The sequence below is a fragment of the Pristis pectinata genome, chromosome 30 (assembly GCF_009764475.1).
Source record: "Pristis pectinata isolate sPriPec2 chromosome 30, sPriPec2.1.pri, whole genome shotgun sequence".
NCBI lineage: Eukaryota > Metazoa > Chordata > Chondrichthyes > Rhinopristiformes > Pristidae > Pristis > Pristis pectinata.
In genome coordinates, this window is record NC_067434.1 from 10,216,401 (window position 1) to 10,235,182 (window position 18,782).

General features: G+C 42.8%; 1 protein-coding gene across 1 annotated transcript in view; it reads right to left on the reverse strand.

Moving 5' to 3' along the window:
- Window positions 1-18,782, reverse strand: part of LOC127584570 (tyrosine-protein phosphatase non-receptor type 13-like) — a 307,142-nt gene that overhangs the window by 195,292 nt on the left and 93,068 nt on the right. The window contains exon 8 of the mRNA XM_052041344.1: window positions 2,561-2,639. Within this exon, the coding sequence (XP_051897304.1) occupies window positions 2,561-2,639 (79 nt within the window). The remainder of the gene's footprint in view (window positions 1-2,560; window positions 2,640-18,782) is intronic.

Consider the following 18,782-nt stretch of genomic DNA (forward strand, 5'->3'; position numbering starts at 1 on the left):
CCTTACCAAACTACACCCTCTTAAACCGAAGCTCAATTCTGCCATTCTTGTCCCCTGCCTGCCCAGTGATTCTTGTAGCATGGTGCCACAGTGAGATCTGACCATGATATATTCCAAGCCAAGACCCACTCAGAAATGGCCTGCACCAACCAATCTGACCCATCATCTTCACAGCTTTCAGCTGCTTTCTGCTAACTTTCCACTCCTTGCACTAGACCCACCTGTCCTTGCAGGCTTCTCTCTTCCAGCAGCTTCAGCTCCAGCTAAGCAGTCGCAGACCAGGCTGAGCATTAATCCGACCTGTCACACAGAGCAGCACAGTGGCACAGCTAGTTGAACTGCTGCCTCGCAGTATTAGAGACCCAGGTTCAATCCTGACCTCGGGTGCTGTCTGTGTGGAGATTGCACGTTACCTTTGTGACTACATGGGTTTCCCTCAGGCACTCCGATTTCCTCTCACATCCCAAAGACTTTCAGGTTGGTAGGTTAACTCTCCTTCGTGTGAGTGAGTGATAAATCAGTGGTGAGTTACTAGTGCAGGATTAATTTAAACAGGTGCTTGATAGTTGGTACAGACTCAGTGGGCTGAAGGGCCTGTTTCTGTGCTGTATGACTCTATGACTGATACTTAAGTTGTTTCTGCATTGCATCCAATCACCATCCCTTATCTGGCCCTGAATACCGTGTCCAGATTCCAGCCTTTGAACTGAATAGAGCAGAATGATTGAGGGGTGGTATCCCAGCACCAACTGATAAGGACTCTGGCCCCTGAGAAAGGGAACATCATCATTAAGTACCTGGATCCCCTTTAAAGGTATTCATACTTGGAATGGATGTACCTAAACTGGAAAGGTAAATGTCCCCAACCAGGTAAATGTAGAAGGGAGGCTCAGGATACAAAGAGAGAAAAATCAGGGAGGTGAAGAGTAAAACAATGCATCATGTGATCTCACTTAAAAGGAGGTGGACTGATTAAGAGCCTTTTAGAACTAATGTGGTACCTAATAACACTGAGCGTAACCTTGGGCCTACATACAAAGGAACTCAGCGGGTCAGGCAGCATCTGCGGAGAGAAATGGGCATTTCAGATCAAGACCCAGTCCAGATGAAGGGTCTTGATTCAAAACGTCGACTGTCCATTTGCCTCCATAGATGCTGCCTGACCCACTGGGTTCCTCCAGCATTTTGTGTGTTTCTCCAGATACCAGCATCTGCAGTCTCTTGTGTAACCCTGGGCCGACTTACTATCCTCAGCCTGCGTGAGGATTATACCTCTCTCCCTCACACCGGTCCCTGCAGCTACAGCCACACTGATTCCACACTCTCATTTTCTGGGCCTTTCTCTCCACTGCCTGAACAGTCAGGCCCACCCCACCCCAACCCCTTTACCACTCAGCCCAATCCCTTGTTTTGTACCCCAAAATATTTAGATCTCCACTCTCTCATTGCAATCACATCACAGTAATGTCTACTGAATCAAATATACTTATCTCTATTTCTGCTATTATTTTGTTTGTCTTATTACAAGAGTGCCTGTATTCAGGTACAGAAACTTTATTCTGAACAATGTACTCTTTTCCCCTGATGTGGCCTTAGCTGCCAAAGCCCTAATACTGTTAATAAACTCCCTGTCCTTTCTTGACTTTTCTCTTCCGTCTTTGTAACTTTACCCTTAACTGAACCCGCTGCTCTCTCTAGTAATGTAAAGCCATACTGATCAGCCCAGTTACTCCAACAGGAGAGCTCTTGTTTTCACCAGAACTGAGCTTGGCGTCCCAAGAATTTTGATCCCCTTCTCCAACAACATACCACATTTAAACCTCTTATTTATTTGTACCTCTGCCAATCTGTATTCGGCTTAGATAACAAACTAGAGACCACTTCCCTTCCAGCGCAAACATTAAATTTATCCCCCAGTTTCTCAACTCCAGCATGACTTGGTTTTTGGTTCTTGGTTCTATGATGTCACTGATTCCTGCAGAAGCCTTATCAACTGGTCGTCCATCACCAAGGCTCTCTCCAGCCATATGGAGATTCATGGGAAGCGGACAAGCATCACAGCCTTCAGGGCTCCCTGCAATGGGTACAGAGAGCAGCAAGAAGCCCTGACTCTGCTACCACACTGTCAATTTTTCCATCCTCCCTAGAGTCCTTGTAAGGTTGGAAGACATTACAAAGATAGGAAACCCACAAAAGAATTTGAAAATGTTTTAAACTGTTAAAATGTTAGATCACTCAGGAACAAAACCCCTCAAAGATCCACAGAATTTTAGAAATGTTCTCTCATTGAAGCAATCCTGCATTGTCATAATACAATTAAAACCGCAAATATCAAAGAATAATTAGAAGTCACTTGAATAGCATTAGCAATCATAGCCAATTGAGTCCATTGATAGAGTTCAGACTATGTGAAATTACTATAACAGTCCATTCAGAAAGAATTGAAGGTGATAAAAGTTCTTTCAATATTCAAGAAATTAAATTCTCATTAAAAAATCACAAAGCCGTTGTCAAAGAGAGTGAAATGGTTGTCACCTGGCTATAGCCATAGAAGGCATACCTGTCGGTGAGGGGTCGGTAATGGCTTGCTATTGAACTCCTGTTTTCTGTTCTCCACTCTTCCTGCTGATGCCAACTCCCTAAAAACATAAATCCAATTACTTACAAAGCCACAGCGCTCTCTGATAACAGCAAGTGACTCCTTCACTGTGAGAAAATCCTTTTAATTGTAAAGAAGGCAGCTTGACCCACTGTATTGCCACACTTGGAAAAACAGTTTGACGCATTTCAACTCAGCAACTCGCGATGGTGACCAGACCTCCTTGCTGGAGGCATGCCTTCTAGCACTGGACCTTGAAGCTACCTTTAGTCCTCCTGCCAAGTGTTTATGCTTGTCCCTCACCCAGTTCAGCAAAGCAGCAAAAAACTAAAACTAAAAATAGCAGTCCCTTTGGCTTTGAGAATAATCCACTTAATCTTTTCGTTAGTCAGCAAGAGAGAGGCTAATAGTCTTTCTTCTTAAGCCACTGGTTTGTTTCTTTTCACCAAGGGCTGTATCAATGTTGCACAGACAACAGATATCTGGAATAGTATTTAAGATCATACCACAGGCAAAAATATTGGGAACTGTCACAGAAGCATGAATGCCCCAACAGTTTTGATATTCTCTGAAACTTGACAGTGACAGTCACACTCCCAGAGATCTGTGGCTAAATAATGCACAACAGTTGTTCCTCTTTTACAAATAAGAACAGAGGGCAATACTTTTCTTCATTTTTCTTCTTTCGGATTACTGTTATGTACATTGGTGATTGGTTTATTATTGTCACATGTACCAAGATATGATGAAAAGCTTTTGTTTGCGTGCCATCCAGACAGATCATTCCATACACAAGTACATTGTGGTAGTACCAAAGGAGAAAAATAACAGAATGCAGAGAAACTGCAGTGCAAGTAGACAAATAAAGCACAAGGGCCATGATGAGGTAGAGTGAGAGGTCAAGAGTTCATCTTTATCATATAAGAGGTCCATTCAATAGTCTTATAACAGCAGGATAGAGTCCTTGAGTCTGGAGGTACGTGTTCTCAAGCTTTTGTATCTTCTGCCTGACTGGGGGGGGGTGGGGGGGGGGGGAAGAGAGAATAACTGGGGTGGGAGGGGTCCTTGATTATGTTGGCTGCTATCCCGAGGCTGCAGGAAGTATAGCCAGTCAATGGATAGGAGGCTGATTTGCGTGACGGACTGGGCTATGTTCATGACTCTGTAATTTCTTGCGGTCTTGGGCAGAGCAGTTGCCATCCCAAGCTGTGATGCATCCAGATAGGATGCTTTCTATGGTACATCTGTAAAAATTGGAGCAGGTCATTGGGGACATGCTGAATTTCCTTGAGAGAAACATAAAAGGTGAAACTTTTGTAATACAAGTGTACAACAGAACATAGAGAGGTGAAGAGAACAGGTAATGTCTGTGATAGGTTGTGTGCTAAATTTGTCCAGGATAAGGTGGAATACAAACAGAAAATGCTGGAAACACTCGACAGGTCAGGAAGCATCTGTGGAGAGAGAAAAAGAACAACATTTCAGGTCAATATCTGCAATAGGGTGAGGCTAGGTCAAATAGGTTAGTGGGGACAGTTAAGGATGTGATTACACTTCAATCTGCCATTAATAGCAGGGCTGTGGGATGTGCCCAGCAGGTCAGACTGTTGTAACAGAAGGAGAAAAACTGACCCAATGTGGAGGACTGACAACACACATGGCCGGTTCTGACACAGACAAAGATAGCAAGTTACCTAAAGTTGGAGAATTCAGCACTGAGTCTGGAAAGTTGCAGAGTGCCCAGACAAAAGATATGGTGTTTTTCCTCAAGCTTGTGTTGTGCCTTGTTGCGACAGTGCAGGAAGCAACAGACCGATAGGTCAGAGCGGGAGTGGGATGGGGAATTAAAGTGGCAGGCAACCAAATGCTCAAGGTCACTCTTGCAGACTAGCACAGGTGCTCTGCAAAGCAATCACTCACTATGTATTGGGTTCCTCCAGCGTAAGGGAGACCACATTGTAAACACCGAATACAGTACACTAGATAGGAAGGTGTGCAAGTGAATCACTGCTTCACTTGGAAGGACTGTTTGGGTCCCTGGATGGTGAGAAGGGAAGAGGTGAAAGGACAGGTGTTGCATCTCCTGAGGTTGCATTGGGAAAGTGCTGTAAGATGGGGAGTGGTTGGTGGGGATGGACGGACCAGGGAGTTGTGAATGGAACAATCTCTTCAAAATGCTGGAAGGGAAAGGGAGGGGAAGATGTGTCAGGTGGTGGAATCTTGTTGCAGCTGGCGGAAATTGTGAAGGATGATCCTTTGAATGTGGAATCTGGTGGAGTACAAGTTGAGGACCAGGGTCCTTGCTCTGTCCAGGACAAGAGGGGGCCAGAGCAGAGGTACGACAAATAGACGAGATGTGGTCAAGAGCCCTGTCCACAATGGTAGACGAGAAGCCACAGTTCAGGAAGATGGAAGAAATTTCAGAGACGCCAGTGCAGAAAGTCAATGGAGACAGAGACAGAGGAACTGGGAGAATGGAATGGAGTTCTGACAGGAGACTGGGTGGTAGGAAAAATAGTCAAGATATCTGTGAGCTTCTAATGGATGTTTGTGGCTAGCCTATCTCCTGAGATGGAGACAGAGAGAGGAGGAGGGAGGAGTCAGAAATAGACCGTGTGAAAGTGAGACAAGGTAACGTGGATCATGCAACTCTTGAAATTTAAATGAAATTTAATGATTTCAGGTAACAACTCCCTATTTTTCTCTCTCTCCACAGAATTGATTGTACTTTTCTGTTTCAATTTTTTTTCTTTTTTTTTGTTTTGTCTCTGAACTGCTGGTTTTAAAGTAACTGCAAATTTACTTTGGCAACTTTGATCTGCACTCCATCCCATACATTCCTCATACTCCTCACTCCCTCCCTCTGCAACTTAACAACCTTGTTTTCTCGAGACACAAGAGACTGCAGATGCTGGCATCTGGAGCAACAAACTATCTGCTGGAAGAACTCAACGGGTCGAGCAGCACCTGTGAGAGGAAAGGAATTGTCAACGTTTCGGGTTGAAACCCTGCTCCAGGACTTTGTTTTCTCACTTGTCCAGTTTTGATGAAGAGACCTTGACCCAAAATGTTGACTCAGTTTCTCTCTCCATTGACGCTGCCTAACCTGCTGAGCACTCCCAGCATTTTCGGTTTTTATTTCAGATTTCCAGCATCTGCAGTCTTTTTTCCAATTCCTCATGTATACAGAGAAACTGAGCATAATCTCTTATTGAATGCAGAAACACTGGTAAAATGTCCTTCACAATCAATGTAAATCAGTGCTTCTAGTCTCTTAATCTCTGCCTGAGCCTTTGAGCCCTGAATTAATTGCATTTTAGAGGTCTTAATTTCAATTCAATGGATCATAGCCCTTTTCCTAAATTACACAACGACTTTCACATCAGGATCTTGACTTCCAACAACTATGCATTTTTTCAAAAGCTCTGTCTCCAGGCTTTATGAATAATGAACAAACTGCTTTACTAATTTTAAACCATCTGCTCTCAACATTCAGCAATCCACTTCCTGATACAGTAACATAACAGACAGAATGTCATCAGGGAAAAGTCAAAAAGATTGAAACCTTAGATCTGCAGCTACCAACAAAAGGAGCAGGAAGGGAATGGAACAGCACAGTGGTGCAGTTGGTAGACCCGCTGCCTCACAACACTTATGACCTGGGTTCAATCCTGACCTTGGAGACTATCTGTGTGGCATTTACATGCTCTCCCTGTGAATGAGCAAATTTGGTTTAGTTTATTATGTCACATGTACAGAGATACAGTGAAAAGTTTTTGTGTGCCATCCAGACAGATCATTCCATATACAAGTAAATTGAGGTAATAAAAAGGAAAACAGAATGCAGAGTATAGTGTCGCAGTTACAGAAAGTGCAGTGCAGGCAGACAAATGAAGTGCAAGGGCCATGACGAGGTAGAGTGGAAGATGAATCGTTCATCTTTTATTGTACGAGAGGTCCGTCCAAGAGGTTGATAACAGCGGGATAGAAGCTGTCCTTGAGGCTGGTGGTACGCATTCTCAAGCTTTTGTGTGCTGCAGTTTCCTCCCACAGCCCAAAGAAGTGCAGGTTGGTAGGTTAATTGGCTGGTGTAAATTGCCCCTGGAGTAGATGGACAGTGGAAGTGATGGGACTGTGTGGAGAGCAGGTTACTGGGGAATAGGATTGCTCGGAGAGCTGGCACAGACCAGTGTCATGTGGAAATATGAAAACGGAAAACTGCAGGAAAATGCAGGCCAGGACAATCCCCTTCCCAGTGGTGCTGCCAGGTTTTCGGACTCTTAATTCTACCTCTTGGTTATTCCATTATTCATGTCTTCCAACTCTCACATCTTTGGGACGTGGGAGGAAACTAGAGCACCCTGAGGAAACCTATGTGGTCACAGGGAGAACATGCAAACTCCACACAAACACAACTGGAGGTCAAGATTGCAGCTATGAGGAAGCAGCTCTACTATCTCCACAACTGCCCTGATCTGTCTATTCTTTTACTGGGGAGCTACCACCCCAAAAATGAAATCAACTATTGCAGTTTCAGCTGTATTATACAAAGATAAGATCTCTTTATTAGTCACATGTACATCGAAACACACAGTGAAATACATCTTTTTGCGTAGTGTTCTGGGGGCAGCCCGCAAGTGTCGCCACGCTTCCGGTGCCAACATAGCACGCCCACAACTGCCTAACCTGTACGTCTTTGGAACGTGGGAGGAAACCGGAGCACCCGGAGGAAACCCACGCAGACACGAGGAGAGCGTACAAACTCCTTACAGACAGCGGCCGGATTTGAACCCGGGTCACTGGCGCTGTAATAGCATTACGCTAACCGCTACACTATGCCATTTTTACAAAATATATGTTTCCACGGGTTAAATAGCAGAGTGAAGTCAATGCGTTATTACAATTGTGAGGTAAGGTATAAGGGATTTTGATGTTTCCAACTATCAGTGTCACATTATACATGATCAGGTTTTAACATGCCCAGACTGTTTATAAGCACACACCAGCTTCCCTGTGACTGTAGCAACAAGGGTAAACATGAGCTTGCAGCACTAGGTCCTCTGGACCACTTCAATTACTTATAGAACACACTTTTACAAGCACAAATCAAAATGTTGCATGGCAGTTCTTGCTTTGCCATGGTATGTTAGTGGGGTACCTGGCTTTTCTATCACTTAGTGCACTGCTCAGCGGAGTAGGTGAGCTGGAGTAGGGCTCAGAGCAGGTTGGATTGTCCAAGGGGCATAGGAGGAGAAGCAGTGATGACCCAGATGGGATATTTCGGTGGGTGAAACATTCGAGATTTTTAACCCACTATTCAACCAATATATCAGAGGTATTAGACAAGTGCAGTGCAGGTAAATCCTGTTAGCCCAATGGAGATATGTAGTTCAAGGGAGCACAAGATGGAGACAGGTCTATAATTTGAAGGTTTTCCAACATGCACTCTTTATGAACTGTTGTTTTGATAGAGTGCTGAGTTTACCTGTAGTCAGTTGGTTACAGTAAACCAATTAACCTTTGATCTTGAACACACATTGTATTTTCATCAGCATGTGAATAGATATCGATTGGTGAATGTTCTTGACCTCGACCTTCTGCTCTACTCAGCAGCAGACCAAAGTTGAGGGGCTTAACACAGGAATTATCCCTCTTCCACATTAATGACATGATTGCGGGAGCAGTTGAAATTGGGCTGTGTTTCAATGCAGTCAGGCGTCGCATGGAAATCAAAAAAGAATGCAGATATTGGAAATCTGAGCTGAAAACAGAAAATGCTGAAAAAACTCAGTGGGTCAGGCAGCATCACTGGAGAGAGAAATAATTCAGGTCGAAGACCGTTCAAAGAATAGCCTGCTATCGATTACACCTGCCTGTGCATGTCTACGTTTTAAAGTATTTGGATGGCACATAGTTTGAAGTTGTGGTTAGGAGCATTTCCATCCATGCAGAGCAGAGAGCTGGGAACTGTGAACAGGAAAAGCAACTCAGTAGCTCCCTAACCAATCAGACTGAAAGACTGTGAAACTGACAATGCAAGGGAGGTTGAATTAGATGGGTTAATTCGGATGAAGTATAGAGAGAGAGGTTATGAGAGACGGCAAAAACCCTCGACCATGAAAAAAGGGAGATAAAAGTATTTAAAAATATGTAAATAAAATTAAAATATATAAAATACTACTTATTTTAAATCTCCAACTGCTATACCCTTAAGCGATGAGACCCCACAGTTGTAATAGTTAATGTCCAATTTCAGAGAGGTCGCAAATTGTAAAAGGTTGAGGTTGCAGCACCAATCTCTATGGCAGCTCACTCAATAAGTCTCACCAATCACTCTGTTTATGCCTCCTCTCATTTCCTGATAGCCAGCTAACCTTCCACCATGCTAGGTTACCTCTTACAACATGAGCTTAACTTCCTGCAATAAATTTTGATACAATGCCTTATTAAATGCTTTCTAGAAATCCAAGTTTAGCATATCCATTGTTCCCCCTTTACTTACAGAATACCTTTATTCTTTAAAGAACATAAGTAAATTGGTCAAACATAATCCCTCCACAAAATTATGTTAACTTTGTCTTATTATCTTGAGTTTTTCTCTTGTTACAATACCTCTAATAGTAGTTTCAGATTAGTAATAAAGATTTAGTTTAATAATAATTGTGCCAAGTGTTCAGCTAAGTGGCTTGTAGTTTCCTGCTTTCTGTCTCCTTTTCTTAATAAAGGAGTTACACTTATTTTCCAATGTAATGGAACCTTCACCAAATCTAGGGAATATTGGAAAATTAAAAACTACCACATACAGTAAGCTATCTCACTAGCCACCACTTTGAAGACCCTAGGTTGAAATCCATCAGGACACGGAGACTTATCATTCACAGATCCAACAATTTGCTCAGTGTCACTGCCCTGATGGTTGTAATTTATCCGAGTTATTCCCTCCTTTCCAATTCCTGATTTACAGCTACTTCTGGGATGTTGCTTATATCCTCTTTAGTGAAGATCAATGCAGAATACCTCTTTAATTCATCTACCACCTCTTTATTTTCCATTATTAATTCCCCAGACTGATGGGCTGGATCCTGTGTAACAGCCTCTCAAATTTAAGAAGGAAAGGCGAGTGGTGTTTGACACATTGCAAGAGAATGTATTGAATTGATGGTGCAATTAATGTAGAGAAAGTAGTTTAATGACTACATTGACCGTGTGTATATTATGAAGAAAGTATATTTTTGAAAATAAAATGGTGTCTGAAACTCTTTTAACTCTTCTTTGCCCAACATTTTGATGTACATTTATGGCAAAAAGTAACCCACAGCTGCTATGAAGAGGAACCTGCCCCTATACATTTACTGTAAAGGGATGGACAAAAGACGAGTGCTCATCCTTTATCTACGCCACGGCACCTAGATATTTCAGTGATGAACAAAAATAGACAGGGATTACATTAACCTAGGATCTGCATTGAGAGTAACAGCAGAGTTACCAGCTTGCAGTACCATAATGGAGGAATTCTGGAGCACACACATTTGTGATTAAACATGGATCTTCGGAAGATGCTGTTCATGATTCCAAGTTCTTCCACAGGGAACATTATTTCTGCCTTTTCCTAAAGGAATCAGGAAGTTAAAGGAACTTCAGAAATTTGCAACCTATTCTTGCCGTAAATAAATGGAAACGTTCTACCTTGTTGAATGAATGAGGTGTGGTGGGGTATTTAACAATGATTCAAGTCAAAATTATTGCTTAACAACTTCCCTGGCCCCAGGAATTGAATTTCTGTTGTGTAGGTCGTCCTTCACTTGGATAGTTACTTCAACTACGGCTGATGAGTTAATTGGCTGCTCTAATTTACCCCTTGGTGCAGGTAAGTGGTCAAAGAATCAAATGGGAGTTAATGGGCATGTAAGAGAGATTGAGTTCCAAGGCTATGGAGAAATAAGGAGATGGGGAACGGGATTGATGGATTGTTCTGCTGGAAACCAGCATGAATCCAATGGCTTGAATGGTTTCCATCTGGACCTAAGTAAGTCAGTAAGTATTCACTGATGTTTATAAAGTATTAAATTGACATCTGAGCCACTATCTTCATCAAACCATCTTTATTTCACTTTTTATTGACTGTTTAAGAAAGTTACTTACAAAGAATCAAAGATTAATCTCCTAGATACTTCGATGAGCATGGGCCTTTATAAAACATCATAAAGCCATTAATGATGGTGCAGTAACTGGTGGACGGGAGAGTTAGTGGTAGAATGTCATGTGATGAAACCTTCCGGAGTATAGCTAACCAGTTATAACAGTGCGGCACCAAAGCTTTCAGAAAGATGTTGAAAGGGTTAATGAGGTATTGGTGATTTTCTCTCTGCGCTGGTTTGACGTAAACATTAGAAGACTGACTATTCTGCATCTACGAACCTTCTAACCCAAAGTTGGGGCCTTGTTCAATGTCTTAAATTAGTTGTTTTGATTCATGTGATGCTTCCTAGTACATTTCTCGTCCTTCAGATTTCCAATATTGTTGGGATAGATTATCTCTCAAAGTAAAGCACTCAGTCAGGCTGAAGAATGTTTCTCTTTCTCACTGACTGCAGGCTACTGACTTTTAATCAAAATGAAACATCCAGCAATAGATTAAACACCATTCTGGGGGAGAAAGGAGCTTAACAATTACAAATGTAATGATCCAAGGTAAGAGGTAGGCTTATTCAGCATTTAAAAATAATCTCTAATCTGACTGTTAAAGCAAGAGCAACCATCCTCTCCACAGCAGTCAAAATTTTCCCTGCTTGGCATTATACTTGCTAAACAAAGTCCTTGCTGGATGTTAATGAAAGAGACAGCAAAGTTACAGAGCCTCCAGACATTGCTCCATTAGGATTTCAGTGTACCTGATAATGAGATGCCCTAACCAGCCTCCCACATTTCCATCACCTCCCCCCAGATCATTGGTTGGTTTGGTTTACTATTATTGTCACGTGTAACAAGATGCAATGGAATACACCGTAGGGAAGTGTATGGGCATGCACTTTGGTAGAAGGAATAAAGGAGTAGACTACTTTTGAAATGAGAAGTGAATTCAAAAATCGGAGATGCAAAGGGACTTGGGAGTCCTAGTGCAGGATTCCCTGAAGGTTAACTTGCAGGTTGAGTTGGTAATAAGGAAGGCAAATGCAATGTTAGCATTTATTGGCATTGGTACTGGTTTATTATTGTCACTTGTACCGAGGTACAGTGAAAAACTTGCCTTGCATGCTGATCATACGGGTCAAATCATTACACAGTGCAGTTACATTGAGTTAGTACAGAGTGCCAGAATATAAAAGCAAGGATGTAATGCTGAGGCTTTATAAGGTGTTGGTCAGACCACATTTGGAGTATTGTGAGCAGTTTTGGGCCCCATATCCAAGGTAGGATATACTCGCACTGGAGAGGGTCCGGGGAGGTTTACGAGAATGGTCCCGGGGATGAAAAGGTTAATGCATGAGAAGCACTTGATGGTTCTGGGCCTGTACTCACTGGTGTTCAGAAGGATGAGGGGGGAACTCATTGAAACCCACCAAATATTGAAAGGCCTGGAATAGAGTGGACGTGGAGAGGATGTTTCCAATAGTGGGAGAGTCCAGGACCGGAGGGCACAGCCTCAGAATAGAAGGACGTACCTTTGGAACAGAGATGAGGAGGAATTTCTTTAGCCAGAGAGTGATGAATCTGTGGAATTCATTGCCACGGATGGCTGTAGAGGCCAAGTGATTGGGTATATTTAAAGTGGAGGTTGATAGGTTCTTTATTAGTCAGGGCGTCAAAGGTTACGGGGAGAAGGCAGGAGAATGAGGTTGAGAGAGAAAAATAATTCAGCTATGATTGAATGGCGGAGCAGACTTGATGGGCCAAATGGCCTAATTCTATGTCTTATGGTCTTATGCAGTGAAAAGCTCTTGCTTATGTGCCATACAGACAGGTCATGCCATACATAGGTACATCGAGCTAGGAAAAGGAAAACAGAGTGCAGAATATAGTGTTGTAGCTACACAGAGAAAGTGCAGTGCAGGTAAACAAATAAAGTGCAAGGGCCATGATGAGGTAGATTGGAAGATCAAGAATTCATCTTTACTGTATGGGAGGTCCGTTCATGACTGATAACAGCGGGATAAAAGCTGTGCTTGAGTCTACCACTCACCAACACACCAGGGGCAATTTTACAGTGGCCAATTAATCTACCAACCCATGCATCTTTTGGACGTGGGAGGAAACCAGAGTACCTGGAGTAAACCCACATGGTCAAAGGGAGAACATGCAAACTCCACACAGACAGCACTGGAGTTCGGGCTTGAACCTGGGTCATTGGAGCTGTGAGACAGCTCCTCCATTAGCTGTGCCCTGGTGGTGCCCAAAGCTTATCGTATCATGTCAAGAGAGAGTTAAATGGTCAGATCAGGTCGCAGTTAAGCAACAGTAAATTATTTACACTCTCCAGTACCAGGCACTGGCTGCATGTTTCAAAAACCATTCAACTTTCAGTTTCTAACCAAGCTGCTTGTGCAGTTACTTAAGTAGTTTACATCTCCCTCCTCTCCATCATGAACTATTTTCTTATTTCTTGGATAATTAGAATGTCAGGAACATTCCTCTGCCCTTCTCGTGTGAACTGGATTTCTATAGCACCTTTCACCACCTCAGGATGTTCCCCAGTACCTAACAGGCAATGAAGCACAGTTACCATTGTAATGGAGGAAATCCAGTAGCCAATTTGTACGGCAAGTTCCCACAAACAACAATGATATGCGGACCAGAAGACCTACTGTAGTAGTGTGAGGTGAGGGATAGAACATTGTCTGGACACCAGGCTGATCTCCTTTGGTGTCCATCAAAGTAGTCCTGTGGGATCTTACAAGTCAAAGAGACAGGGCTTCACTTTAACGCCTGTTACCAGGCATCATGTCCTACAGTGGAGCACTCCCTCTGTGCTATACTGAAAGATCACCTTGCTTACTGTGCTATACGGGAACATCAGCCTGCATTCTATTTTGACCTGGAACATCAGTCTGGATTTTACATTCAAGTCTCTAATGGTGCAAACTCATAACCCTCTGACAGAGGCAAGAATTCTACCAGCTAAACATCAGCTTACTCAGGGCTCTTCAAGGTTTGCTATTTACAGGAAGTCATCACCTTTTCTACTCCAAGTAATTGAGTCTGGTTTTGACCAAACTGACTCTTTTCTGAAAACTTGGACGTGTGCGTGGATGTGCTTACGGTCACCAAGGCCACAAACTCTGGAATTCCCTTTTTAAGCCTCCCTGCCTCTTTACCTCTCTTTCCTCCTTAAATCCTACTTATTTGACCAAGCAGTCAGTCACCTGCCCTGATACCTACTTAAAGTGACTGAATTTCAAACCTTGCATTGTCTGTACTTCTCTCTCTCTGAAATGTCCAAAAGCAAAATACAGCAAATGCTGGAAATGTGAAATAAAGCAGAAGATGCTGGAAATACTCTGCAGTTCAAGCAGCATCTAGAGAGAGGAAAAGACTGTCATAAGAAGTTTTACTTTGCTGAAGTTACTATATGAATACAACCTGTTATTAACATAGAACATAGAAAAGTACAACATTGGACAGGCCATTTGGCCCACCATGTTGTGATGATCTTGATGTCAATTTATACTATTTATTTTTGTAACATAGTAATTTTTATGTCTTGCACTGTACTGCTGCTGCAAAACAACAAATTTGTCAGTGATAATAAACTTGATTCTGATTTTCTTCCTGTGTATCATCCAGATCCCTCCATTCCCTTCATGGTTAACGTTAACAAAGGATTCCATTGTTTGAAGTCCAAATCCTTAACACAAGGCAATTCTAATGTTTCTAATATCAATATAATATCAGGTGTTCCAGAACCTCTGGTTCAATTTGCTTATCTCAGATTGAAACACCCACTCATCAGAGGTGCTAACTAACAACCAACACAACCTTTGCAACATTTTCTAGGAACTTTGCACTGGTTTCACAGAATTTCCATATACAGCTGACGACGGAGTTCATAATGTTAGAAAGTCATCTGGCAAACTGCAATGACTGAGCAAACTTTGAACCGCAGCTGACAAGTCTTGGGTGTTCTGATGATTTCCGTTCTGGCACCTTAAAAGAACTGGATGGTGAGATAGTTGATGATTTAGTTTCCGAAATTTCTCTAGATTTGGGAAAGCTGCAATGAGATTAGAAAACAGCAAATGCAGGAAACTATAGCCAGTAAGCTTAACAACTCTCCTGGGGAAAGTTAGAAGGTGTTATCAAAAATATTAAAGCAGGACGCTTTGAAAAATTAGATAAATGAGGAAAACTCAACATAGTTTTGTGCAAGGGAATTCAAGTTTGACAAATTTATTGGAATGTATTGGGTTGCTGGAGCTGTGATGCAGCAGCTCCTCGAGCTGAGCCACTGTGCTGCCCTTTCTCATTTGAAAATTCAGTTAAAGTGATGAATTTATCAAAATAAAATGTGACAGTGAAATGTAACAGGAAATCCATTTCACACAACACTTACAACACCTTAGATGTGTAATGCAGAGAGGTGGATATAAATGGTTTGCTAAGGAGAAACCATCCACGACCTATAAGGCCATGAAATGGATGCTCTGAAGTCTCCATCTCTGATCACCTCACTCTCGGAAGGAAGTGAAGATCCCAGGGAGGGTGCAGAAATGAATTACCAGATTGAATTCAGGGATGAGGGATTTTCACTCCAAGGAAATGTTGGGCTTGTTCTGGTAACAAAGACTGAGAGCAGATTTGATACAGTTGTGCAAGATCATGATATGTTTAGATATATATTCCCATTAGTGGATGATTCAAACACCAGGAGGGTCAGATTTCAAAGGAGGATGTGAGAGAAAAATGATCTGCGCAGGCAGTAGATATGATCTGGAGTTTACTGCCTATAAGAATGATGCAGGTAGAGTCAGCCAGGGCCTTTATAACAGAACTGGACAGACATAGAACATAGAACACTACAGCACAGTACAGGCCCTTCGGCCCACAATGTTGTGCCGACATTTTATCCTGCTCTACGATCTATCTAACCCCTCCCTCCCACATAGCTCCCTATTTTTCTATCATTCATGTGTCTATCTAAGAGTCTCTTAAATGTCCCTAATGTATCTGCCCCCACAACCTCTGCCGGCAGTGCGTTCTATACACCCACCACTCTCTGTGTAAAAAACTTACCCCTGACATCCCCCTTATACCTTTCTCCAATCACTTTAAAGCTATGTCACCTCATGTTAGCCATTGTCGCACTGGGAAAAAGTCTCTGACTGTCCACTCGACCTACGCCTCTTATCATCTTGTACACCTCTATCAAGTCACCTCTCATCCTCCTTCTCTCCAAAGAGAAAAGTCCTAGTGTGCTCAACCTATCCTCATAAGACATGCTCTCCAATCCAGGCAACATCCTGGTAAATCTCCACTGCACCCTCCCTAAAGCTTCCACATCCTTTCTATAATGAAGCAACCAGAACTGAACACAATACTCCAAGCGTGGTCTGACCAGAGTTCTATAGAGCTGCAACATCACCTCGTGGCTCTTGAACGCAATACCCCAACTAATGAAGGCCAAAACTCCATACGCCTTCTTAACAACCCTATCGACCTGTGTAGCAACCTTGAGGGATCTATGGACGTGGACCCCAAGATCCCTCTGTTCCTCCACACTGCTAAGAGTCCTGCCATTAACCTTGTATTCTGCTTTCGACTTTGATCTCCCAAAGTGTATCACTTCACACTTACCTGGGTTGAATTCCATCTGCCACTTCTTAGCCCAGATCTGCATTCTATCAATATCCTGTTGTAATCTACAGCAACCTTCTACACTATACACAATATCACCAACCTTTGTATCATCAGCAAACTTACTAACCCATCCTTCCACATCCTCATCCAAGTCATTTATAAAAATCACAAAGAGCAGGGGTCCCAGAACAGATCCCTGTGGAACACCACTGGTCACCGACCTCCAGGCATAATACACTCCCTCTACCACCACCCTCTGTCTTCTATGGGCGAGATACGAGAGAGAAAATAGTTTGTAGGGCTATTGGGCAAGAGGAGAGGATTTGGATTGGTGGGATTATTCTATTAGGAGCCAGCTGAGACTCAATGGTCCAAATGACCTCTTTCTGTGCTATACTCATTCTATGTTGATTTTGGAGACAGAAAATAATTGAATTTAGGTATAAGTTGTTAGTTTAGGTATAACAAGCATATAAAGCAAGATTTTCCCAATGATTGCTTGTCTTTGATGCAAGGGTTACAAGGGAAGATGGGAATGTGGCAATGAGGTTAGAATCAGATCAGCTTATTGGATGGTGGAGCAGGTTCAAGGGGCTGAATGTCCTACTTTTGCTCCTAATTCATATGTTCACAACAATCTCCAGGAGGCAGTATTGAGGCTGAAGTGGACAATGAGGCAGGGGTGTGTCTTCAAACACAGACTGTCACTAAGGAACTTAGTTACGGGAGCAGTTGCTGCAGGTTGCAAAGTTGAACAGTTTTCCCAGGAAAGTTAATCAGAGTTTTTGTGGTGAGGATGTGCATGTATTAAATACCAAGCACAAGTTAATAATACCACCTGCATCAGCAAGTCGGAGTGCCCTGAAGGCAATCTATCAAGGACCACTAACACTATGTTCTGACAGCAAATACAATGTCAGTGCGGATTAATTGCACCTGTTGTTGGGGCAGGTTCTGGACAGATACTGGATAAATATTGGGCTTGTTGATTTTGTTTGCAATTAAACCAGTGATGTCTCTCTCTATCACAACATATCTTCTTCTGTTTTATCAGGCACACCAAGGATCTTGTATTTTCTTCATTGTCAGCACCCTTTCTCACATTTTGCATGTCCAAGTTCAAGTTAAAGTTTATTGTCATAGGCATGAATACTCGAGATATAAATGCTATGAAAATGTTTTGCAGCAGCAGCACAGCACATTACAAACATGACAAATATAAGTTAACATAGACTTAAATTAAATTATACATAACTTACACGGCAAAATAAACACGATTCATGGAAGTTGAGAGAGAAAAAGAAATATAATCCGAGGTAGTGTTGGGGTTTTTCAGGTCGGTTCAAGAACCTGACGGCAGTGGGGAAGAAGCTACTGTTTAACCTTGAGGTGTGGGTCCCATGCATTCTATCTGATACACTGCTTTCCATAACAGCAATGGACTGGAGGTGGGAGTCAGCCATACATAACTTACTCCACGTTTCCATGAGCTGTGGCTGATCCTGTACCCTCACCCACATTCCTACCCAATCACCATATCCCTGATCCCTCCAGGACTTGACCCATCTCAGCCTGGAGTGTGCACCCACAGTGCTCCCGGAGCTTCCCACAACCCTTTTGACGGGGAAACACCTTGTCAATCCCCCCCAAAATCTTATGCTTCAATAAAATCATCTGTCATTGTTCTAAACTCCAATAAGTAAAGGTACAACCCGCTCAACATACAACAACCTCTTTATCCCAGGAATCAACTTGTTCGAAGCCAGTATATCCTCCCTCAGATCTGGGGATGAAAACTGTACGCAGTACTCCAGCACCCTGTAAAGTTGAATCAAAACCTCCTTACGTTTATAGTCCACATCCCTTGTGATAAAGACCAATATTCCACTAGCCTTCTTAATCACTTGCTGCATCTGCAGTCCAAGCTTTAGTGTTTCAAATACCAGGACCCCCTGATCACTTGGTACTGCAACATCTGGTAGTCGCACTGCATCCTGAGCTTCTGAGTCAACACCATTCCCCACCCATGCAGTGTCCTCACCCTTTATTAACCGAGCAACCCCACCTCCCCTTCCTTTCTGCCTATCCTTCTGAAGTATCAAATACCCCTGAATATCCAGTCCCAGTTGCAGGCACCTCTCCGTAGTGGCCATAACATCCTACCCATTGATCTATTTGTGCTATCCACTCATCTACTCATTTCAAGTGCTGTATACAATGAAATAATGAGCCTAAATTTTTTTTTACCATTTCCCCTCACCCAGACTCTATGTGCCAGTGCACTCTGCCTCTTTCTGATATTCTCTGATTATCGTTACCCCCTTTGTTGCCCTGCGCTATTGCCCTCTTCTTTCTCTTTGCCTTCCCAAATATCCCCCCACCTGAACCCTGT